At 43.9% G+C, this 25,822-nt stretch overlaps 1 protein-coding gene across 2 annotated transcripts; it reads right to left on the bottom strand.

The window, feature by feature from the left end:
• Positions 1-1,569: 1,569 nt before the first annotated feature.
• Positions 1,570-25,418, bottom strand: LOC137273535 (uncharacterized). Of its 2 annotated transcripts, none has more exons than XM_067806270.1 (5): positions 25,363-25,418; positions 17,690-18,325; positions 8,875-9,079; positions 3,625-3,842; positions 1,570-2,428 (listed from the first exon to the last, which is right to left on the bottom strand). In XM_067806270.1, the coding sequence occupies exons 2-5, from the start codon at positions 17,801-17,803 to the stop codon at positions 2,246-2,248; spliced, it is 720 nt and encodes a 239-aa protein (XP_067662371.1). In that variant the 5' UTR covers positions 17,804-18,325; positions 25,363-25,418; the 3' UTR covers positions 1,570-2,245. The 2 variants fall into 2 exon arrangements, with proteins under 2 accessions (XP_067662371.1, XP_067662372.1); XM_067806271.1 differs by lacking the exon at positions 25,363-25,418 and adding an exon at positions 20,935-21,108.
• Between the last annotated feature and the right edge of the window lie 404 nt (positions 25,419-25,822).

Genomic DNA, 25,822 nt, shown 5'->3' with positions numbered 1-25,822 from the left:
TTTAACTACCCCGGGTTTCATACCCCTAGGTTGTCATAAGAGGCGACTAACGGGATCCGGTGCTCCGGTTCTCTGACTTGGTTGACACACGTCATCGGTTCCCAATTGCGCAGATCGATACTCATGAGGTTTATCACAGCATTGTCTGGTCCAGACTCGAATATTTACAGACCGTCGCCATATAGCTGGAATATTGCTAAGTGCGGTTTAACACGAAACTCACTCGGCAAGTATTGCACCATATGAGGTATATTAAGATTCAGTTGAGACTAGGAGTCGGTCACTGTCCCAGAAGATGATACTCTGGTGCCAAGGTCATACATCATCATTTCATTCATGGTCCGTTTGTCCACAAGTCCTTAACTGGACCCGTGAAGATCCGGGTTAGATTGGGCGTTCATCGGCCAATGCTTGTCAAAAGACCTGTGACAGGATCGGGTCGTCAGGATCGTTGACATGGTACGCACATGTCATCGTATCCCAAAAGCGTTTGATCATTGGAATGTCTGGCCCAACTCATAATACCCCGCCGTGCGTTCAGCGCGAAGCGGGGGATATAGTATTAGGCTCCGTACGTACGTACGGATTGACGTATCTTAAGAACCGTTGACTAGATTCTTTTCATGTTTGGTGATCACAGTAAAAGAGATGTCTCAGGTTTGGTGACCTTGACCTTCATCTCAAGGTCACCAGGGAACTTTAGCATTTTACCTTGGCAGCGAGATATCGCAAGAACCGTATACTTGATTTTCTTCACATTCAACAACAAGCTTTATATGGGGAAGGTGCAGGGCCCAGTCGATTTTGGTGACCTTCAGTTAATTTTGAAGATCTCGGCGAATGTGTTTTTCAGGAGTTTCATGCACTGGTCAAGGTCTAAGTAACTCTTCAAAATATTTTCGTCTTGAACAACTACAGTGCAAGATATCAAGAGAGTTTGAGAGTAATGGTAGGTGACATTTTACTTCATTCTAAACTACGACCTTCACTTTCATTTCTTTTAAGTTTGATTTGATAATATGCGGCGGGAGGTTATGTCACCTTAGTGATAATACTTGTTATATTTACCTACCGCCACCATTTCGCAGGAACATTGCTGTGTGTCCTTGACGACAAACAGCATCCAAATATCGGGGTCGGCTATAATTTGTTTTTTGCGACTTTGGACTATCGTCTGTTATCATACTCCCTATGGGCCTCTCTTACTGCTATAGCAGCCATGCACTGGTTTGTCGGTGGTATTGTGCTCCCCACAATCCCTAAACTGCGTAATTGACCCTTCAGCCATATACCCATCAGAGTCACCAATAACAAATCCCTTAATGAAGCAATTTTAGATTTCCTCGTGCGAATCGCTGAGCTCTAATGGCGTCCATGTGTGCAAGGATATCTTTCAGTTTGTCATTTGTCAACATCTCGAGATTCGACATGCGCCAGGTGGGACTGTATTGTAATTAACCCAAGGAACAAGCACAATTACAACCAATATTTGCTGTGTCGCCTTTGTTTTGAACATGTCAAACAACACGACTCGCATCCAAGTGACTCATATACACCAAATAACACCGATTAACCTGGAATGAATGTCTTTAATGAGGGCAAACTACGTCAAAAGTAGATGTGCGTCGACGCGAAGGACACCATATGATGTCACAGTTTTGATACAGGTTCATACAACTATAATGTCCGAACAATGAAATATTTATACACAGCTAAGTAAATAACGCTGGCTGGTAACGTCAGTAGCGATTGGTCGCCTGTCATCTTTCCTGATCCCATGTAGCACGAGGACAACATGGCGGCAGTGGCGTAGCATGTCACGTGGCACTAGAGCAAAGGGAAGCAACTGCGTGTGTGATTGACCCCTCATGGAGGAGTACACCAATGGATATTTCCTTACAACTAAACCGAAGCCTGGCATCCGGACGTAACTGACGTATGGGCGTGGCTGATGTCCAGTCAGGAGTACTAACCTGTCGCGTCATCGGTCAGTGTGATGTCATCAACTCACAACCAATAGGAAGGTCAGATATTGGGTGTATATCAGGTGCTGTAGGTTTCCACTGATAAACCTCAAGCAGTGACGTACAATGACATAATAATGATAATAAATATTATACAACGAATACTAAAACAGTGTCACCGTCTGGGCAAAAAGCTATGTATACACCAGCATAAGTACCCGAGTATATTTGCCAGGACTCAACCTGGCAACGTGGTCATCGACGCTGTCTGCCGCGACTCCTCACACCGACCTCAAGTCTATACAGTACCCAAACGTGTACTCTGATTCATGGCTGGTCTGTGGGGAGCTCCGGCATTGCTTGTTGCCTGGGCACTTGCACAGCAGCCGGGTCTCACGTCGTGTGTTGTTATGGAAATTGAGCTGACAGGTGGCGCTGCCTCGCGAGGGATGGGCACACTCCGGCTGTGGACAAATCAAAATGAATCAAGAAATCCTTTTGGCATCAAAAGTCGCCCGTACAAACCTTTTCTTAGTGCGAAAATTTAAAAACTTGAAGCGATTCAAAATGTCCTCAAAATATTGGATTTCTTTCAAAAGTGAATGCATTTAGTTTCACGCCGCAGTCAGCAATATGCCAACTTATGGCGGCGGTCTGTAAATTATCGACAATTCAGACAACCCAGTAATCATTAGTAATGACGCAATGTCGCGTCACACAAGTCAGCGAGCTTGACCACCCGATCCCGTTAATCGCTTCTTGCGTCAAACATGGGTTACTGAAGAAGAATTCTAACTGGATTTTCACAGGTCTTATTTGAAAAGTCGACCCTATGTTACTTACATATTTCACATCACACGAACCCCACACTCAAAAATAAAACAAACAAAAACACAACGACGCTTTAAATCAAGTGACAATGTGTGTATTTAAAACTACTTTTCTCTTAATCACGCTTGGCGTATTACTCACTGACCACACCGTTTGCCTTTTACAGGTGAAGGAACAAATTTTATAGATGATCAACTTCTGTATTTTCACAATGGCGACGTTTCGGTATGGATTCTTATACCGTTTTCAAGCTTGAAAACGTCGCCATTGTGAAAATAAAGAAGTTGTTCATCCTTAACATGTGTTCCTTCAAATTTAGCTCAGCAACTTCTAAAATGCCTCTAAAACAGTTTGCCTTTTACAACAGAAACCTCTAGTTACAAATGGACACGATGACTCAGTTGTTCAAGGCGCCGCAATTTGCTGTCCATAGTTGCGTCCCTTGGGTGTGAGAGGCAACTAAGATCATGAAGTCGAATCCTGGTTGCTTTTGTTTCTAGGTTTGTCAGCACCACACCATTGCTTTGGTATTCCAACAGTGGGACCCAACTGTGATACTCATCACTCATCACATCCCCGCTCCTTTCCGTTCTCCACACTTTCAGTGCTCCCCAAACCACGCACGAACACACAAACATATTAATCCTACAAACATTAATCCAACATACAGTAATTTAACTCGAAAATAATTTTCAAAATTGCGTTCATCATGGTTGAAGTCAATGAGAAAAAAAATAAAATCTGCTAGTGTGTCATGTTGCGTTATTTCTTTTAATGAGTACATGTATATCAACCGTTATATAGTGTGAAATCGGCAGCTGACACTTACCATAGAACATACAAAGTTCTCATGCCTTTCGTAAGTGCGCTCATAGAGCACACTCTGAAGATGCAGAGGCCGGTTGTCTGAGCACCTGCAGTTGATTGACGTCACTTCCTGTGGCAGAATGGATCTACCCTTGAGCGACAATGCTACTTCGTGTCGATGACAGGGTCGCTCGGCATGGACAATCTGGCAGAACTTGAGCTGCAAGGTGATCACCGAGTCTGAAACATAAAACACGTCACTATAGGCTAACGAAAGTTTCACGTTTGCTAACGTAATGCGTTCCAGTAATGCGTTCCAGTGCACCACGACAAACTTATTGATAAATGTATGCTTTAAAAAAACCAAACAAACGAACAACTCAAACGAACACCACGGTGCGTTATCTGTTTTTCAGGTGAAGTTGGACAGTGTTAAACAGCATAACGATACTGTGTTATTTGGGTTTAAACGGGTGCAGGCTAAAACGTCACCACAGCAAAACGGCACCTGGCGAAAACGTCACCATTTGGACAGAACGGAACCTTCCCTTGGCGAAAAAGGCTACAATTGTTATGGCGAAAACGTCACCATATACAATTTTAAAAAGGATGAACACTGATATGATGACTTTATTGTATTGTGAACGATTTTGGTGCCGTTCTGCTGTGGTGCCGTTTTAGCTATAACCCGTTTAAACAACATGCCGATTGTGTTTTTTCTGTCGTTAAATCTGTGTTTCAAATGAAGCGGGGTTGTGTGTTATTATGGTTAAACAACTCGCCGCTAGTCTGTTTATCTGTGTTTATACAACATGCCGATAGTGAGTTATTTGTGTTTTTTTCTGTCTTTAAGTATCACTTGTGTTACCTGTGTTTCAACTGAAGCGGGGTTGTGTGTTGTTAGTGTGTGTTATTATGGTTTATTCAACATGCCGATAGTGTGTTATCTGTGTTTATGCAACATGACGACAATGTGTTGTCTGTGATTGTACAACATGCCGATAGCGTGTTATTATGGTTTAAACAACATGACGACAGTGTGTTATCTGTGTTTTTCAATATGCCGATAGCGTGTTCTCTGTGTATATACAACATGCCGACAGTGTGTTACCTGGCTTTAAACAAAATGGTGAGTTATCTGTGTTTCAACTGACGCAGATTTGTACGTAATTGTGGTTTAAACAAAATGCCGATTGCGTTTTCAGCTGTCTTTAAACAACACCTATTGTCAAATAGAAGTTGTTTATATATTTTTATCCTTCCCTACTGGCCCTTTTTTACTTTTAATAGGAAATAGGTAGCCTATTGGTTTAATCGTTAGCTCGTCACGGCGAAGACCCTGGTTCGATTTCCCGTATAGGTACAAAATGTGAAGCCCTGTGTGTCGTGTTTCCCCAGCCGTGATGTTGCTTGATTGACAAAAGCGATCTAAAACTAAACAAACACACCCACGCATCAACATGAAATCCATCTATATAGCGCCATGGGTAGCGATTCGGCTGGTCCCGGAAGAACACGTTAAACGTACGCGTGTGTCCCCACTACTGACAAGCTCAAGGTCAACGTGAATTGTCGAGGGATGGCGAATATAACAGATAATGGCAGTCAGCTCTTCTTGGCGCCGATTGAGGCCGGGAGACCGTTTATCTACGGGCTCTCAATTGCCCGCACATCGATGGGACACTAATACTTTTGTCAATAGTATTACCCACATCAATCTCCTACAGACCCGGATGATAGCCCTTGACCTCTTACTGTCAGGAGGTGAGTACTCAAGCACCGGGACGGGGAACACAAGTCCCTCAAACAAATGTATATGGCGTCGCATACTGCGACCAACATGGCCCTTCAATGTATGTCAGATAAAGCTGTTGACATAAAAACAAACCAGAACTGTACACCCCTTCAGCGTCTGTATCAAAATGCAGATGATCGACGTCAAACAGACCCCAACGTTTTTGTTCTTCTGCATAAAGCCTAGCAGCTCATTTCACAAAGCACTACTGGCAAACAAGGATAAGTTGGGCCTGCGCAGAGAACGCATTTACGATAAGTAGCCGGTGCACCTCAGTGAGCAAACCCATTTGGTTTGTGAAAGGTATAGCAGATCTAGGGTCGTGCACGGGCAGTAGCTGCACACGCCCTGCTCATTAGACTTCGCGTACTGGTGTAGCAAGTTGGAAAGACACTCCACGGACAAACTGGGGCCCCTTCGCTCCCAGTGGCATGTGCCAGTGGGTGGAGCACATACAGGCAAATACGGGTCAGCTGGCAGGTTACTGCTGAACTTATCCTTGCTTGCCAGTAAGGTGATCGTAAGTCACTATGGTAACCCTAGTCAGTGTTACAGAATGAGGATTAAGGTTAACCTCAGTAAAAGTTGCTTCGTGAAAGAGTGACTTTAGTTTTACGCCGCACTCAGCAATATGCCAGGCATATGGCAACTGTCTGTAAATAATCAAGTCTGGACCACACAGTCCAGTGATCAACAACATGAGCATCGATCTGCGCAATTGGGAACCGATGACATGTGTCAACCGAGTCAGCGAGTCTGACCACCCGATCCCGTTAGTCGCCTCTTACGACAAGCATAGTCGCCTTTTAAGGCAAACGGGTCTCGTGAAAGAAGCCCCAGGGTGCCGCTTAACAAAACAATCTTAGCGATAAGACCACCTAAAGTGTATGGTAAGGTATGGGAGTTAAGGCCACCAGGCGCTAAGATCGCTTTAAACACAGGTCACAAATCAGTTGAAGTAGTGAGTGAGTTCTAGGTATACTCCGCTTTTCCCATCTTTTCAGCAGTTTCCTGGCGGAGGACACCTGAAATGGACTTCACACATTGTACCCATGAGGGGAATCGGAGCCGGACCTTCAGCGTCCCGAGCGAACGCTTTGACTACTAGGCTACACCCCCCACCCCCTCACCGCCCCCATTTGAAGCATTACTTTGGTCACTGGGAGTCCTTGGATGGGTGACCGTGTTTAACAGCTCCCTCTGATTTCTGTCCTGTCCCACTAAGAAATACGCGTGGCCACACTTTAGGCAAGTGAATATAGTACCTATTTTCACTTACATGGGACGGGGGAGCCTGATTATAGCGTTCGCTCCTCACGCCGAACGCCCGGTTCGATTCCCCACATGGGTACACTGTGTGAAGCCCATTTCAGGGCATCGAGGGACATGATTATACACGTGCTCCTCTATTCCTTGTCGTCGTCCAGAGATACTGTCATTAGTAGAGTCGCGTTGTATTAAAAAATGTTCTGAATGGATAGGAGGCAGTGAGATAGCCTGGTGGTTAAAGCGTTCGCTCCTCACGCCGAAGACCCGGTTCAATTCCCCACATGGGTGCACTGTCGCCCATTTCTGGTGCCGTCCTGCCCTAATGTTCCCGGAATATTGCTGAATATTCCCCACCCACTCACCTGTGTTCACACAGCAGAAAATGGGTACCCGGTGGGATATGTCATATGACTATATTACCCTTCTAGCACCTAACTAGCAGCTTATGTTATCAGAGATGATAATGTGCATTATGTTGTATGTGCTTGGAGCTTGCCCGTGCGGAAAATGAATATATGAAATGATATATAATGAAAATTATGGGGTGTATGGCCCAGGTTATCTACTGGGTTCACAGTACGATATAAGGCTAATGATAAACGACACTTTTTGAGGTTTTGCCAGTGGGTATAGTCCCAACTTTTGCCAACCTAGCTCAATAAAATGCACCATTATTTGGAAACCTAGCATTGGTTATTTGCATATATTTATAGACTGCCGTCATATGGCTGGAGGTTTTGCAGGGCACAGCGTTAAACAACACCCAAGCAGCATGTGGAGTTCTATGAATATGCAACATCTTCAATATACTGAACAACAAAAGAAACGCAATTTTCGAAAAAATGAAATCTTATAAAAATAAGCGTTCATGTTTACGGCTTCTGTTTAAAAAATGACAAAAGCCAGAGTTGCGTTTATTTTGCTGTTCAGTGAATAATATGAGCGACGTGTAGCTACTGACAACGTTATCAATTAAGTGTTTATATGGTGTTAATAGCTACACCCAAGGGTAGCTCATATTGCACTAAAGAAGTCGTATATCCATATAAATCTCTTCGTTGCATGTCACGCCAACTTCTAAATGCCACTCAAAGAAAACAGCCAACCAACTCCATCGCAAACAGCTGATGTCTTTCAGACGCCCGACATTGTCAGCCCTTGTCATACAGCTATACGAGAATACATTGAAATACTGATTAATGTCTTGTATTAATGTCATTGTACGCGGGTTTTTTTCCCTAATACAGGATATTTACCATTCCAGGACAATCAGGCTTGACAGCTTGTTTATCATAATAATGCCATTCTAATTTACATTGTCGAAAACAGTTTTCTCATCTTTCACAAAAAAATACCCAGACATTTCTTGGTTTACTGGAATGCGCCCATTTATCTATCACGTCACGAGATCGTGCTGTGATTTAGTCAGTCTGCAGTAACAATAGTTCAGTCTGAAACTTGCTTTTACTTAACATGTGTGTAGCAGATTATGTGTAGCAGATTGGGAGCCAGGTTTTACTTAAGACGTATGTAACAGATCTGGGGCCATGTTTTACTTAACACATGTGTAGCAGATTTAGGAGCCACGTTTTACTTAACACGTATGTAGAAGATTAGGAGCCAGGTTTTACTTAACACGTATGTAAGCAGATTAGGAGCAAGGTTTTACTTAACACGTGTGTAGCAGGTTAGGAGCAAGGTTTTACTGAACACGTATATAATATAGAGTCGAGTTTTACTGGAAACAATATCGTGACGAGCTTACTGAACATGCGTATATTGGAATATGGAGATGTGTAACCTGAAGCGAAATGAGGTGACGTTTTACTTAACGAGCAGCGAAATAAGCTGATGTCTTATTTAACGAGCAGCGAAATAAGGTGATACTTTACTTGTCATGTGGCAAAATGAGGTGACGTTTTTTGGGGTTTTTTTTTCTAACGAATAGCAAATTTAGATGATATGTTACTTAACGCCTGCCGAAATAAGGTGATATTTTACTTAATGTCCGGTGAAATAAGTTGAGGTGTTACCAAACGTGTGTCGAATAAAGAATATGTCTTACTTTACGTGTGGCGAAATAAGATGATGTTTTCCCAAATGTGTGTCGAAATAAGGTGAGGTACTACATAAAGTGTGCTATGAACGATGACTATATGCTGAATTTAGCACGTGCTTTATTGGACTAAGGTGAGGGGTCTCACTTACCGCGAGGTGTGCGGAGGAATCTAGTGACGGATCGTTCCGGGTTTTGGTCCCACTCATTCGGGCACATGTCGCCTTCGTCTTCGCCTTCACCTTCGCACATGCACATGCTGCCGCTACGGGTCTCCTGTTTCAGTGTCCCGTTGCCATAGTATTCCCGCACCAACACCTTACAAGGCTTGTTCTCCCGGGGGCACCGTGGCATTTGCTGGAAGAGTTACAACAGATTAGCAAAGGAACAAATGCGCAAGATTATAGCGGATATGTAGCTTTTTGCGGCGGTTAGATGTCACGGTGAAACCAAGGGAATTGCAGTAGGCAGTGTGGTGGGTGGATAGTAGGTTGTATGGATAAAAATTTAAGCTATGACGGATGAGGAACAAGTTGTTGTGGATAAAAGGGAGGTTGTTGTAACGGAAGGAATGCGGGTGGAAAGCAGGGCGTAGCAGAAAGAATGCGGGGTGTTGCGGAAGGAAAGGAGGGTGTAGCGGATGAAAAGGCGGGTGTAGAGGAGGGAATGCAGGGGTGGCGGAAGGAGTGCGGGGTGGAAAGCAGGGTGTAGGTGGGTGGAAACGGAAGGAATGCAGGGTATAGTGGAAGGCAATGTATAGCGTAAAGAAGGTGGCTGAAGCTGCTGGAAAGCTCAGTGACGAACTGTAGGTAGCATAATTAAGCCGGGTGGGCGTAGAGGTTGGGTGGCACGACGTGACGTGTAAAGAACAGGTTGTGGAGGTAGGAATCCCGAGTTTAGCATGTGGAGAGTCAGTGGCAGAAATAGTGAGTGCACGGTCGGTTAATTTGCTTCAAAGTTGTAGCGTTTGGACGTATGTCTTTGCTTAATATATTGAGAGATGAGGTCCGTTTCACAAAACTCTCGTAAGCCTAACATCTCGTAACTTTTCACGTAGTATTCGTACCTCGTATACTGTAACAGGAGGTGCAAATGCTACGAGAAGAGTTACGAGATATTAGGCTCACAAGAGGTTTGTGAAACGGGGCCCTGCGTAATTAAACGGTTTAACACTGAGATTGTATATCTCAGCATTTGAGCAAAGTCTAGGTGTCATAAGCATCTTATAATCAAGTGATTGCTGGAGAACAATGGTAACCCGTCATCCTTGTGTCTGGGTTCCTGTATCCAGCGCCCCCAAGCGACAGGAAGACCAGGACGAAAAGGTTAATTACCCTACCCAAAACGATCGTCATGTAATTAATGATTAATTATTTGTGAACTGAATGGCCATTGGGGCGCATTTAGACATGATTTCTCCAGAGACATCCGACCCAGTGGCTGGGACATAGGGAAGTAGGTAGAATCTGCGTTACAGCTGAAGGATATGGCGAGGTCACCATGATTATAGCGTCATCTGGCACATATAGTCCTCACTGACACACATCAAACGGGAGGAAATTGTAATTTTAGAATTAATTTCCCCGAACATTAGCGAGAACCAGAATCTGAATTCCAACCTCCAGACTATTAACTGACGATCAGATATTAAATTTCTTTATTCAGACCATCTCTTGGCGATGAGATGAATGAAGAGGCTGTAACGAGGGGCAGATACTCCATACGCCTCATTGATAGATCTTGCTATGTCCTAGCTAAGGATGCAATGAATAATGGAGATATATGACATATTAGAACCGTATCCATCTTAATGGTGAAAATAGAACTGGCAGTCACCCAAATTACAATAACGAGTGGGAGAAACGGAAAGATCCATATTAACACTACAGACGGCATAAATCTGAGTTGGGTTTTGTGCCTCTCTTCGCAATATCCCAACAATATCACGGCGGGAGAAACCAGAAATAGGCTTCACACAATGTACCCATGTGGGGAATCGAACCTGAGTTTTCGGTGTGACGAGCCACTGCTTTAACCACCAGGCTACCTCACCGCCCCCTATCCAATCAGAATACAACGGGAATAGAGGAGCACAAGTACCCAGCCATTGTACCCAGACCACTTTGATCGTTGTTAAACGCCTCCGCTGTGTCTGGTTAGAGCGTCCACCCTGAGAGCGGAAGGTCGGGGGTTAAATCCCCGGCGGCGTTATAGCAAAAGACGTTAAAATATGATGCTTCACGGTCTCTGCCTGGCACTCGACATTAAGTTAGTCTGCGATGTCTTGTGTTACAGATGCTGTGATACATACCCTAGATAGAGCAAGACAACCCAGGGGGGTGTGGCAGTTAGTCTGAGATACCTTATTTAACAGATGCAGTGATACGCACTACAGATAGAGCAGGACAACCCAGAGGGGTGTGACAGTTAGTCTGAGATACCTTTTGTTACAGATGCAAGAATATGCCCCTTAGATAGAGCAGGACAACCCAGGCGGGAGTGGTAGTTAGTCTGCGATGTCTTGTGATACAGATGCAAGAATATGCCCCCTAGACAGAGGAAGACAACCCAGAGGAATATGACAGTTAGTCTGAGATACCTTATTTAACAGATGCACGGATATGCACCACAGATAGAGCAGGACAGCCCAAGCGGGTGCAGCAGTTAGTCTGAGATACCTTATTTAAAAGATGCACAGATATGCACCACAGATAGAGCAGGACAGCCCAGGCGGGTGCAGCAGTTAGTCTGAGATACCTTATTTTACAGATACAGGGATATGCACCCAAGATAGAGCAGGACAACCCAGAGGGGCATGGTAGTGAGTCCGAAAAGATATACAAATATACTAAGCACATAAAAAAACTGTGCCTACAAAAATTTAAAATCTAAATGTCTCAAACCGGTGTAGACACATAAGGATTTAAACTCAGAGATCAGTGACATGTATCCAACATGCATGCACCTTTCGCGTTCCGTGATGGCGGTGGTTTCGTCCCTGAGAAGTGCAATACGTTGTTGCAAGTGCATTCCGGGAAAGAAAACAGAACAAATGAATGCCACACAATACCGTCACTTCGGAAAGCTCAACCCCTGCCCTTGCGGTCTTTCAAAAACATGCATGCCAAGACTAATGACTGCAAAACGTCATGAGGCCATTGGGATGGTCCGTGGGGGAATGTCTCAACGACAAGTGGCTGCACATTTCCACAGCCACCGGAACACCATTTCTGCAAAGGTGAGACGCTACCAGACCACAAATGACGTCATCGATCGGCCACGTTCTGGACCTCCACGTGTAACAACGCCAAGACAGGGCAGATGGATAAGGGTGACCCATCTTGGCCACAGGTTTCAGACTGCAGTGATGACTGCCCGGGCCATCCCAGAACATCGCCGTATTCACCCCAACACAGTTCGATAACCTCTACGTTATCATGGGATCACACCACAATGTCCTATCCTGACACAACGTCATCGACAAGCTCGCCGAATGTGGTGCCGAAATCATGTCCACACACCTTTGTTTTGATGGAGAAATGATGTTTTTACAGATGAGTCCAGGTTTAGCATTTCCCATTGTGATGGACGTCAACGTGCTCCTAGACGCGTGGGAGAACGTTATGCACAGGTCTGTGTCCTGGAGAGGAATCACTTTGGTGGTGGTGGTGGTTCCGTGATGATTTTGGGTGGAATAACAGCATGCCAAAGAACTCCTTTGGTGATTGTTCAGGGCAACTTAACTGGTGTGGCCTACAGGGATCAGATTCCTCGATCTGTGGCAATTCCTTTTCTGCAACGTCATGGCCCTGGGTTAACATTCCAACAGGACAATGCCCACCTTCATTCGGCAAAGGTTGCCATGGATTTCTTGCAACACCACAACGTTGATTTTCTGCCTTGGCCTGCAAATTCACCGGATCTCTCCCCGATAGCGCATGTTTGGGACGAGATGGATCGACGTGTACACCGTCTTCCTCATCCGCCAGATAACGTCCTTGGCCTTCCAAAAGAACGTGAGGGAATGTGGCGTGACATCTCACAAGCCTTCCTTGCACACTTGGCTGTATGCGTCGTCGAGGCAGTGCTGTTCTCAATGCCGATGGTGGTCATACACATTATTGAGCTTGTGGCATGGCCGTTTGACCCCTGTTCCGCTTGTGAACTCGTGATGTCTTTGTGATTGACTTTGCAATTGAAATTCTCCCGACATGTTTTGGTCTCATGATCCCTCCATTAAAGTTTATATGTACCTTTGACCAGAGACCATATACCCCCTGCTTTGACACTGCTATCGTACGTATCAACTGGGAAAATATTTTGACAATGCACAGTTTCTTAATGTGGCTTGTATAGAAGTCAAGACAAATACTCTAGTGACAGTAGGGTGTTATGCATGTAGTTGCAGGTAGCTGCAGAAATGCACCCCGTGAAAACAGAACAACACAGAGAGAACAGGGGCTGGTCGATCGATCAGATAGCCTAGAATATCATCAGTATGTCCATTCATTCAATAAATCTCAGTACTCAGCCAAACGAGTGTATTGATGAACTCTCAGCAGCCTCCTTGGCAATCGTGAGTTAAACAGTGTCTCAATGCTCGCTTGTTAAGGATCTCGGCTGCCCGAATTACCCCCTCCATTGGACCAGTAGCTCAATACACGTAATGAAAACCACTGGTTCATCACACACGTCTGTTTAACTTGTGTCTGTTACAAATGAGAACATGCTGTCGACTGTTAGACAACAGCAATTGCTTCTGTTAAACCATGGGCCCTCTTTCAAAGGAACAGAAAAGCAAATTCAGTCAGTCAAGAAATCTTACTTCCGATTATATAGAACCGATATCCTATTTCGGTTGGTCAGTATTACCCTAATTAAATTAAACCAAATATCCTAATTCGGTTAGATAAAAAATTCGTCTTTAGTTAGACTGGAGATACTAATTCAGTTAAACCAGATTTCTTACTTCAACTGAACAAGACATCCCACTTCAAATTTAAACCTCAGTTTTAATTTCAGTTAGACCAGAGACCCGGTTTCTGTTAGGCACGTGATTCTACTCCTTTCGAACACAAAATCTACTTCTGTTAGACCAGAGACCCGACTTCTGTTAGACACGAGATTCTACTCGATTTAGACCATAGATTCTAAGTCAGTTAGACCAGACCCGGCTTCTGTTAGACACGGGATTCTACACGATTTAGACCATAGAGTCTACTTCTGTTAGGCCAGACCCGGCTTCTGATAGACACGAGATTCTGCTTCAGTTAGACCAGACCCGGCTTGTGTTAGACGCGAGACTCTACTCGATTTAGACCATAGATTTTACTTCAGTTAGACCAGACCCGGTTTCTGATAGACACGAGATTCTACTCCATTTAGACCATAGATTTTACTTCAGTTAGACCAGAGACCCAACTTCTGTTAGACGCGAGATTCTACCCTTGGCAGATCACAGATTCCACTTTAGTTAGACCAGAGACCCAACTTTTGTTAGACGCGAGATTCTACCCCTGGCAGATCATAGATTCCACTTTAATTAGACCGGAGATTTTACTTCAGTTATTTCAGAGATTCTACATTCGTTAGACGTGAGATTCTATTCCAGTTAGATCAAAATTCTACTGCAGTTAGAGAAGAGAGACTGAGGTGGCAAAATATGCCGGTGGCAAAAAGAGACGTTCCTTCAAGCGAATTTACTTAATTTGGCGTCATCACATCACCGAAACTGGAACAATAGCAATCTATCCCTAGCTTCAGATTTGATAAATTAATGCGACTGTGACAAGAATTCAGTCTCCAATTGTGTGAACTCGATATCCAAACCCCGTAACAATTCGTCTCGTCTTGTAGTCAGTGAGCTAACGACGCCAAATCTGCCGGCGTAACGTTACATTATTATAATGATGAGTACGATTAAATCTGCTCTGGTCACGTTAATTATGCTATTTTACAATTAATAAGTCGCAATTACGTCCATGATTGCTTTTGTTTGTTAAACTGTAACACTTTGGAAGTCTGACCCAAGCGACGGTCGTTTTAGTTGCCACGAAGAAGGGACCTAAATCTGTGTTGGATGTCCTTGAAATGACTTAATAATACAAAATTGTTGTGCAGGAGTACGACCGGGTGATGCGTGAAATAGACCTGATGTGTCAGCTTTTGTCTTTTCTGCGTCTTGAACATTGGCATTTTACAGCCTGTTCTCCTTGCTGTCGCAGTTATTTGCTGAGGTAGCAAACAGTTTCCCCAGGTTCTGTTGCATCAAATAGGTCGTTATGTCTGTAGCAGATGCCGCAAACACTTCGTTCTCCATATCAACTGTAGTAAATATGCCGTCCTTCCCGTGTCAGCTGTAGTAAATATGCCGTCCTTCCCGTGTCAGCTGTAGTAAATATGCTGTCCTTCCCGTGTCAGCTGTAGTAAATATGCCGTCCTTCCCGTGTCAGCTGTGGTAAATATGCCATCCTACCCGTATAAGTTGTAGAGAATACACCATCCTTCCCGTGTCAGCTCTAGTAAATATGCCATCTTACCCGAATAAGTTGTAGTAAATACCGCCCCCCCCCCCCCCCCCCGCCCCGTGTCAGCTGCAACAATACGCCGCCCGCTCCGTATCAGGTGCAGTAAATATGTTGTCCGGCTTTTACCTGGTGAAGTAAACACACCTTGTTGTTAGTTTTACCCGCAGTAAACACGTCTCACCATTTGAAGAAAGTGCAGTAAAGCACCCAAAGCTGCATTAAACAAGGCCTCGCACCTTCAGTAGCTGTAGTAAACACGATCCCCTGTTTATAGCAGCTGTGGTAAACAAAAAAACAGGTGAGCCGTAAGGAGTCCGCCATGAGGACGATGCCATACCGCACTCTCTGACACGAGTGATAGTTGTATTTTCGCACTATGGGCGGACAAGGTGGTGTGTAAGAATCAACAAGTATACGGAAACGAAATTAAATATTTTCCGTCCGATATGTTGCTAAATGTACACACTCGGCGTTAAGCTGAGTCAAGTGGTGTGTCGAGTAGCCAGTTTGTGGGAGGAGGGGTGGTCACAATATGGCGAATGGGGCACTTCCGGGGCGAGCGGAAGTAGTAGTTACTATCGAGCTCCGCAAACATCCCAAACTCAGTACCCGTCCCTTAATTCCGTCCCGTTATCAGAGTACTGGCAGACACTTCATAAAAGGTGGAATATACTACATGACTCGGTCACGCAACCAGGGTGTGACATATCTCCTAATACTGGTTTAATTGTAGTTTTCCCAGGTTATGTTTTGTCTTATCGGTCTCTTGTAAATCACCTTGGTTATTCCTGCATCAGGGTGGGGGCGACAGAGATCGACTCAGGATGCAAAGTCTGGCATCAGGGACGGCACACACTAACTCTGTATGTAGGCAACCCACGTTGACACATGGGCAGGGACGGCTGCAGTGACGACAGACGCTCCAATAACAGGTGGCAAGGCACGTTGACATGCTGCCTTTTGAAGTGCCAATTTTGATAGCATTAGGGATTTGCATTCAGTATTCTATACCACGCTGACAAACATAAACTAAGCCATTACAAATATAAGTAACATAAGTAACAGGTGTCTTCTGTGACCAAGATCTCCCTTATAGATAGAACCCGTTTGAACGATAAGGCATGTGTAACTGTATCTATGAAAGATATGAGCTGCTTTTCTGAATGTGCTATGAACCAACTACATCTATTGACATCACATGGGTCTGACATAAACATAGGAAAATGAACTAAAGTATACGTATGTAAGCTTTGCATAAACTAAAATACATTTATATGAGTGTTATATACCAGCTTAGTTTATTTCTTTAAAAGGTCAACGGCCAACATGAAAAATATATTGAAAAATCACATTTTCGAAAGCGCGTTGCCAACATATTGCCTCCCCAACATTCCTCTCAGCTCTTTTGTGTCTAAAATCTCCATGGGTATTGAGGCCTAGCGTAAACTACAAATGAAATACACTATTTGTGTAGCTATTTGTTTCCAAAGCATAAAGGCATATCTGAAGCATTAAACTATAAGAGCGTCTGGCATGAGCCTATCAGATCATAACTACAACTGTCGAGTTAAACATACACATGTAACCTTTCCATAAACTAGAAAACTCGACTGAATCGTAATTACCTTGTTTCAGTAGCAGTTTAGGACAACATTGTCGGATAAACTTTATGGATAACAACTTCTTTATTTCGTGAAATGCCCTCATGAAATAAAAGAATCTGTTGTCCATACATTTTGTCATTGTTGAATGGTTAATATGTGAGCTAAACATAAATTACGAAATGCCGACTGAAACATACGAACTTCAAAACTCGAAGTTTACACCTTGTTAAACAGTCGACTCTTATCTCTATTAAAACATACCAATGTAAGCTTTATTTTAATAACAAAACTAGACTAATATATATAGATGTCTGTTATGATGCATTGGATGGTTTCGCTAGGGTGCGGTAAAATCACTCTTCAACAGCTCTCAGCCAGTTTTAGCTTGTTTGACTTCAGACAATATAATTTTCACAAAGCAAGATTATGTCACACAACGCAATTCGAGCTCACCCGTACAGATACGTAAATAGCACCTAGACTGTGTGGCCCAGTAACGTCATACTGGTGATGGATTCTCTCTTTCAGCACGTGACACCTAGCAAACTAAGTATATCCGTCACACGTGCGGAAATCGAAAGTTTAAGGTTGACAAAAATGTTTCAGCAGATATATTTTAAAACAAGTCCTAACGACAGGATGTACAAGATAGGAAATATTACATTAATTTGAATGAAAAAGGGGCGCATTTTCTGAATATTTCTCTCTATGTGTATCACACAAACAACATTAACTGGCCACATTTACTGCTCTGTATATTAGAATTAAACGTATAGCTTATATATGTGATCAAAGTTTTAATTCAACAATTTGAATTTAAGAATGTCAAGTCTCACCTCGGCGGGGTCCGGCCCTACGAAGTTGATGCGGTCAGCATACGGCCACGCCCTTCCCCTGCACGTGCAGATTAGGCTGAGTAGGAATACGCAAATCACTTGAATCAAATCCATGTCTGCGCGTCTGTATGTTTGTCGTACTGTCTGCTGTCGCCTATAGTCGCCCGTCTTTTATACAAACGGTCAGCAGTGAACGCTTGGCTCTGACTCAAGCCTCTGTTTATTTTTATGTCATTTCAACATCTTTATTTCGCCTTTAACAATTAATATGACAAAAACCGGAGCTCAAGTGCTTCCTCCAACCAATGAATGAGTGAGCACGAGCGGGGCGGCAAATGCGGGGGCGGAGGCACACTGCGAAATGAGTGACGGGACACTTTCATTCACAGAGTAGTGATACAAACAAGTAGTGCCACGAGATACTGAGGGGTACCATCAGTCGCCTAATTGTCACAAAGTGATGGATCTGGCCTAAATTGGCCACCAGCCTCCCGCTTCGTGGCTTGTGCGCCACAATTACACGCTATTAAAACAAATTAACGGATGTTTGAGTAGATATCCTCGTGGTAATGTCGCATGTCCTATGTCCGGTGATCTGATGAAGGGGACGTTCTCATTGCCGAGGTTCATGTGCGCCTGCAAACACAAACAGTAATTTGGTGTATTCTATATTCACGTCACAGACGTGAGATAATGCCCCTGTATTCATTACGCGGGTTGGGTCAGTAGATCAATGGTTGAGGCGCAGTTCTTCCTAAACATACAACGCGAACTTAATCACGACCATTGTTAGTGAGTGAGTATGGTTTTACGCCGTTTTTAGCAATATTCCAAAAATGGACTTCACACTACTAAAACCACACAAACACATCTAAAACATCCGATCTCGTGACAAAGAATCTACACCATTCGCCTGGCGAAGGAGCAGGGATAATCTACAACATGCATCTGTTAATAGTCTCCCTGGAAGGAGAAAGAAAATACGCCTTGAAATATAGAAGTTGACAACAATAAATTGTCGCCGCTATTATGTATTACTTCTAAATGCAGTTCAAAGACTTTACATAGAGTTTGTGGTTTTAAGTAATAGAAATTCAAAAGACCTGTTAAACTGTTGCTTCGATGTGAATATCACTTCTGAAAGGTTTTGTTTGTTCGTGGCTGGGTTATTTGAGTAAAGTTTTGATTCAGCGTGACTTGGGAAAAAGTGAATTTGCAACCACATGCCCAGACCAAGATATATATTATTTCCCCGAAAAAGATCAAATTTATGATTTTTCAAAGAGCACATATCTGATTTGTCCTTTTAAAAATCGTTTTCTGTTTTGAAATATTATTTTATAATCATTATTTTGAGAATGTTCAAAAGGAGCTATAGACTAGGCTATATTTTTTTGTATTAAAAAATATTATTTTAGAGCTAACAGCCAGTACAGCTGATTTTGTGGACATTTTTTGTGCACGAAAACAAATCACTATGATCCACGTATTATTTGATATAATAGAGAACTGATATATGAATAAATAATCGATCTGGATCAGACAATCCATGAAGATCGATCTACGCAACATGTGTCTAACAGGACATGTGTTAACCAAGTCAGCAAGCCTGGCTACCCGATCCCGTTAGTCGCCTCTTAGATAAGAAGGGGTTGCCGAAGACCAATTCAAACCCGGATCTTCACGGGTCACCCGTGACGCGATGGACTTGTCACTTGTTGGCGATAATAGCACGTTGGTAGCCCACGTCGCCACCACAACCACCAACACCAACACGAAGTTCAAAGTCGTCTGAGTACATTTTGGGGTGATCTTTTGAATATATATATATATATATATATATATATATATATATATATATATATATATATATATATATATATATATATATATATTGTGTGTGTGTGTGCGTGTGTGTGATAACGGTAACGATTGGTACATGATAAGTATATACATTGTGTATATAAGGTGATAATCGTACACATTGATTGTGATAACTATACTATAGAAAGGTTAGAATAATATAATATACAATGATACACGTAAAAGGTGATAACAAATACAGAAGGTGTTTTGTAAGTACAGAAGATGATAACTCGACGTGCAGAATGATAAAGAAAGTGATGTCAATACACACAGGTGATAACGATACATACAAAAGGTGATATCAATGTATACAGAAGGTGTTATCAGTACACACAGAAGGTGATGTCAGTACACATAGGTGATAACGATACACACAAAAGGTGATCATGTTACATACAGATGGTGATGTCAATACACAATAGGTGAGAACAATACATACTGAAGGTGATAACGGTACACACAGAAGGTGATTGCAGGACGCAGAGAGGGAGGGAGGATAACTACAAACAATAAGATGTATTCCTAAGGATGCACTATACAGGGACTGACACACATTTCGTTTCCATTGATGGACAGTGTGTTAAGACGGACACTATTAGACCAGACTGCATTGAGCCAACTGCGGGAGAAGGCTTGTTAGTTGTAATTGACAGCGGTTTCTGTCAGGCGACACTTGGCCATGCCTGATCACACAGCTCGCTAGATTCTTTCGGGCTCCACGTGAACTACATATCTGGGTGTTGCTATTCTTGAGGTGCGTTTGCGTCATGCTGACGTCATGCATGTTCCATTTGAAGAACGTAGACCAGGTGATTACACAGACTCGAAAAGACGGCGACCAGTTGCAAAATGGGTACCCGGTAGTTAAGAGACGAGAGGATAGAGTGTTTCACTTTCCATGTAAGTAACACGGGTACCCAGCAGCTGAGAGGGGACATTGATAGGGTGCATCACTTTTTTATGTGGCAGTCGTAGAACGGGTACCCGAGAGGACATATCACGGACGTGCACCACAGCTTTTTATGTGGCAGTCGTAGAAAGGGTACCCGAGAGGACATATCACGGACGTGCACCACAGCTTTTTATGGCTACAAACGGCGATAGGCCTATTTGCTCAAACCGTTCAAAGTCGTTTCATTGAACTAAGGCACAGACTTCTTCACAGTGGCTATGGTGGACGCCTCGCTTGTGTGAACTAACAGAGCTGTACAAATGCTGACCAGTGGTGGACCAGTAGCGGACTCCCTGACCATCCATGTGAATGCAAAGTGGACCAGTCCTCCGTAGCCTTACAACGCTGACACTGTACATCCAGAAAGCGAACGACCATTAACACAGATCTGCCTACAAAAGCATATACCGCGATTGGATGTACTCACCTGGCTATGTCCGTCTGTCTGTCTCTCCAGCTGTCTGTCCAGCTGTCCGTCCCTTGGGCTGCGCTTCGGCTGCCAAGTCAGCCACGTCTCATGACAGGACTTGCGGTCAACGTACAGACCGCGTCAACATGAGATCGATATGTCCAGATCGTCGTGCCGGCAACGTCTGAAGACGCCGCGGGGGGAGGAAGAGGTTGCAGCAGGAGGGCGGGGGAGGGAGAGGTTGTCTGGCGAGGCAGACCGCTATGTCGAGGAACTGGTCGATTAATAGAGTTCAGGACAGCGAGGATGCTGAGAAATTGGTTTTCGGATTGCCATCGGAAGATTAAAACGGGTTGTCACTTGAGACAACTGCAGTTGACGATAGTACGTGACACCAACCACACAGTGCGTGACACCAGTCACTGGCCACATGACAGTGCGTGACACCAGTCACTTGCCACATGACGGTGCGTGATACTCACTTGTGTGAGCTTGTGTGTGCGTGTGTGAGTGTGTGTATGTGCGTGTGTGTGTGTGAGGGAGAGAGAGAGAGAGAGAGAGAGAGAGAGAGAGAGAAAGGCACTCAATCCCCCGCTCCTGAACCCCGAATACAATGTACAGCATTTCGCTCCGAGTCTCCCGCGTTCATCGATAAATCCCCAATGCTGAGCACCCAAGTGCACATGTCAGAGTGTAATCTAAGATGGCAGCATGTCGATTACAGACAGCCAATGGAACATCTTCCTGGTTTTTAAAAAAGTCCAGTTTGATTGAGTGAGTTTGGTTTTACGGTGATTTTGGTTTTAGCAATATTCCAGCAATAATCTGAAATTAAGTACTGAAATGTTAGAGGTTATAACACCAAAGTATCTTTTACAAGCACCATTTTTTAAGTTTCTCTTGGTACCAAACACGATCTCTTTTGCGCGTCCCGTGTACCACAATGCCTGCCTCTCTAAAGCTATGGTGCGTGTGTAAATACATTAAATGCACTGTCTTGTGTAAATACGTTTGTGAGTCTCTGTCTTATGTGAATACGTCTGTGTGTCTGCATGTGTCTTTTTCCACCCCACCTCACCCCTCTCTCTCTCTCATCTCCCTCCTTCCCTCTCTCTCTCTCTCTTTCTTCACCCCCCACCCCCACCCCCTCCCCTCTCAGTGCCTTTTCTCTCCCATTCTCTTTCTCTGAAACTTTGATTCGAATCTTCACCACCATCCCCACCCCTTGCTCCAGGGGTATACTTCTATTATATTACGTTTTGCAGGGGGTATTAAAATGCACTCCGTCCGTCCGCGCACATTTATCTTTTCCGGAGCAAAACTCTAAAACCGTTCAACATTTCTTCAACAAACTTGACACATAGATTGGTCTGGTGGTGTACTGGTGCCTTTTGATAGTTTTGGAATTCTGAATAAAATATTTATGGCGTTTACGTGGCAACAAGTTTGACTTCGGCTGAAACTGAAAGTAACGCGGGGGATATTGATGACTGTGTCTTCTTGTTACTATTATCACGCACTTATATATTCAAGGAAGGGCAAAATCTAAAATAATGACTGTCAAATATAAAAATAGATGATCATTTCAGGGTTCAAACGACGAAATAAATTTCCCCAAGGAGTGCCAAAAAGGGCCTGCAATCAAACACTCCAAATGTCCACCGACACCCTAAGCTAACTTGATCAGCATATCGCTGTTGCGTAGACATGTGACAAGAGAGAGATAGACACACACACAGATAGAGATACAGAGAGAGAGTGAAGAGAGAAAGAGAGAGAAAAGGAGGTGTATGTGTGTGTGTGTGTGAAGGGGGCGGTGGGGGGTGGGGGAGGAGGAGTAGTCGGAAGCACCTGTTCACGTCTTGCTGGGCTGACATCCTTCATCACCAGTGGGGTGACAAGATAAGGGCGGGGTTATCGCGTGTAACGGACGGCTTGTCTTTGAGATCTTCCACTCGTATTTTCAAGCTGACAATATTTAAACCACAGCTTCCGGATTTTTTTTCCTGGTTACAAACCTCAGTTTCCGACATATGTGGTTAAACTAGCTTCCGTGAGTCTTGATGGCTTGTTCAGCTTCCGGTACGGCATGGATAAGAGAGATATCTACCCCTTATATCTGTTAAGATCTGCAAAATACTCCCGCCTACGCACTCCAGAGACAAGCAATACGTACATTCTTGCCGTCTACTATACCTGTCTAGATATGTCCACATCTTCCTCGTGCAGCGCCACCTATGTACTTGTCTGGATATTTCCTCAGATTCCTCGTATACCATCTTCTACACCTGCATGTTTGGTATCCCTACACTTTCTCGTGCACAATAACCTATATCTGTCTAGACATGCCCACACCTTCTCGTGCATCGTCCCTTACACATGTCTTGATATGTCCAAACCTCCCTCGTGCACCGCCCCCTATACCAGTCTGGTATACCCACAACTTCTCGTGCACAATAACCTATACCTGTCTGGATATGCCCACACATTCTGGTGCACTGTCCCTTATACATGCCTTAATATGTCCAAACCTCCCTCGTGCACCGCCCCCTATACTAGACTGGTATACCCAGACCTTCCTCGCTCAACGTCACCTATACCTGTCTGGATATGTCCACAACTTGCTCGTGCACCATCCCTTATACCTGTCCAGATTTACCTGTCTGGTATACACACACTTCACGATTACACAACAATGTCAACGATAGAGCACACACAAAATTCTAATAGCCAACACACAACGCAGTTTTCATGACATGGTTTCTCCCCGATTTTCTCATCGTCCAAGAACGACGTCATTGAATGAATCCATTCAAGCTCCACACCCAGAAATGATGTGAACTGAAGGCGTCTAGGGTCGCCCAAGAGTAGAACGGCCAGATATGCTTTGCGACATTTACACGCAATATGCGTTGTTCGATTCCGCGAAGAACTCACCCAGGGCAGCCTTGCCCTGCCCTTACAACAATCACCCATTGTTGACAGCTGAGTTGTTTACTAGTGTTGTTTGCTGTAGTATTGCCGCTCCTTGTGCCCGTTGCAATAGCACCATAACCTTGTCGGGCACAAGCACGGGCTGGCGAGCCTGGGGATCTTTTTGATCGCCTCATGTGGCAGAGGCGAGATAGATTTATGTTGTTATCCATTTGAACATTCGTGTTGAGGAAATATGGATTTAGGCATACTGTATTAGACGTGGTCGTGGGTATAGTTGCAATCTAACCATCTGCCTAAGCCCATGTCCCCGTGTATCTAATTTGAGGTTTTGGCCCATGAGCATATGGTTATTTCAGGTAAAGGACCGATCATAATGTATGGCAAGATGGTGAAAATGATTTTTACGGAGAAGTATGTACAATGTGAATGGCCCACCCCTTCTAAAACTATCTACTCCCCCCCACCCCCTCCCACCCCTCTGCACGTCATAAACAAAATCACGACGCAATACCAAAACCTTCACATAGTTTTAAGCGTAATTTTATCATATTCTGTTGTACAAAATATCTGACTCACCTACATAAAGAACAAGATGGGTGTCCCTATATCTTAAAATTGAACGGTCCCTTATTATGTATTTGCACATGAAGAGGGTGGTATACCGTACAAGACGTTAACATAAGTAGTGGCCCAGTCCAAACACCTACACAGAGAATCTCAAGTTAGGGCGTGAGCGCGTGCGTTCGTGTGCGTCTGATCAAGTCTGTGCCTCGTCACGTCTTAAAGTGGGACCAATGTTGTGTGTGAACGTGTGCTACAGTGGAGCAATACGCTGTCCGCATGTCATCCAATAGAAATGTCATGTCTGCGCGTGTCCTGCGGTGGAGACCCGTGATTCCTGCAAGTGTCTACAGAAGACAAATGTCATGTCTGCATGTTTTCTACAGCAGAGAATTGTCATTTCTGCACGTGTCCCACAGTAGAGAATGTCATATCTGCACGTGTCCTACAGTAGAGATATGTCATGTATGCACGTGTCCTACAGTAGAAACAATTCATATCTGCACGTGTTCGACAGTAGAGAAACGTCATGTGTGCCGTGTCTGACAGTAGGCGCATGTCATGTCTGCACGTAGCTTATAAACGGAACCTGATCACGGCACGTGTCTTACAACACGGTGGTTATGAACGTAGGTTAATTCCGTTCACACACCTGTAAGTAATGTCTGTAGGCGAGTATGACGTTTGCGCCAAGAAGTATAGTTTTGAATTGAACATATGTGGAATCTGAGATGCAAAGGATGGTCCACAAATTACACTTGACTGCGTGTTTCGTGAAAACAAATATCAGATATCCATCACTGAAACCTTGTACCGGAAGAGTTGAAAAGCCAGGAAGTTCTCTCTTTTCCTGTTTGTTTACCCTGAAATTACCAAACTGATTAACTACAATAACAGCTGAACAACAGATAAACACACCAAGACATCTAAACCGCACCAATATCTTACCCAGGCGTCTGTGTTTCATGAGTATGTGTAGCACCCGTCGCCATCTTTAGTCACATGATCAAGACGTAATATACCCAACACACGTCGCAATTTTCAGTGACGTAATCAAGGCGTGATTTATACGTTCCCTACACCTGTCACAATCTTTGGTCACATGATCAAGGCGCAGTAATCTATCCGGTCACATGATCAATTAGTAATATGTCCTACACTTGTCGCTATCTTAAGTCACATGGTAAAGGCGTAACATGCTCTACACTTGCCATCTTAAGTCACATGATCAAGGCATATTATGTCTTGCACTTGTCCCTATCTTTAGTCACATCATCAAGGCGCAATATGCCCTACACTTATTACCATCTCAGGTCTCATGATCAAGGCGCAATATGTCCTACACTTGTCGCTATCTTTAGTGACATGATCAAGGCGCAATATGCCCTACACTTATCACCATCTCAAG

This window comes from Haliotis asinina, chromosome 2 (genome assembly GCF_037392515.1).
Source record: "Haliotis asinina isolate JCU_RB_2024 chromosome 2, JCU_Hal_asi_v2, whole genome shotgun sequence".
Taxonomy (NCBI): domain Eukaryota; kingdom Metazoa; phylum Mollusca; class Gastropoda; order Lepetellida; family Haliotidae; genus Haliotis; species Haliotis asinina.
This window is presented reverse-complemented; position numbering and strand designations above follow the sequence as displayed.

Bases quoted from the DNA above. Each gene is read 5' to 3' on its own strand.
- LOC137273535 (XM_067806270.1), bottom strand. From the start codon at position 17,803: ATGGATTTGATTCAAGTGATTTGCGTATTCCTACTCAGCCTAATCTGC. The intron at 9,080-17,689 runs GTGAGACTTGAC...TAACTCTTCCAG, and splicing joins TAGGGCCGGACCCCGCCGAG to CAAATGCCACGGTGCCCCCG. The intron at 2,429-3,624 runs GTAAGTGTCAGC...ATTTGTCCACAG, and splicing joins AGAACTTTGTATGTTCTATG to CCGGAGTGTGCCCATCCCTC.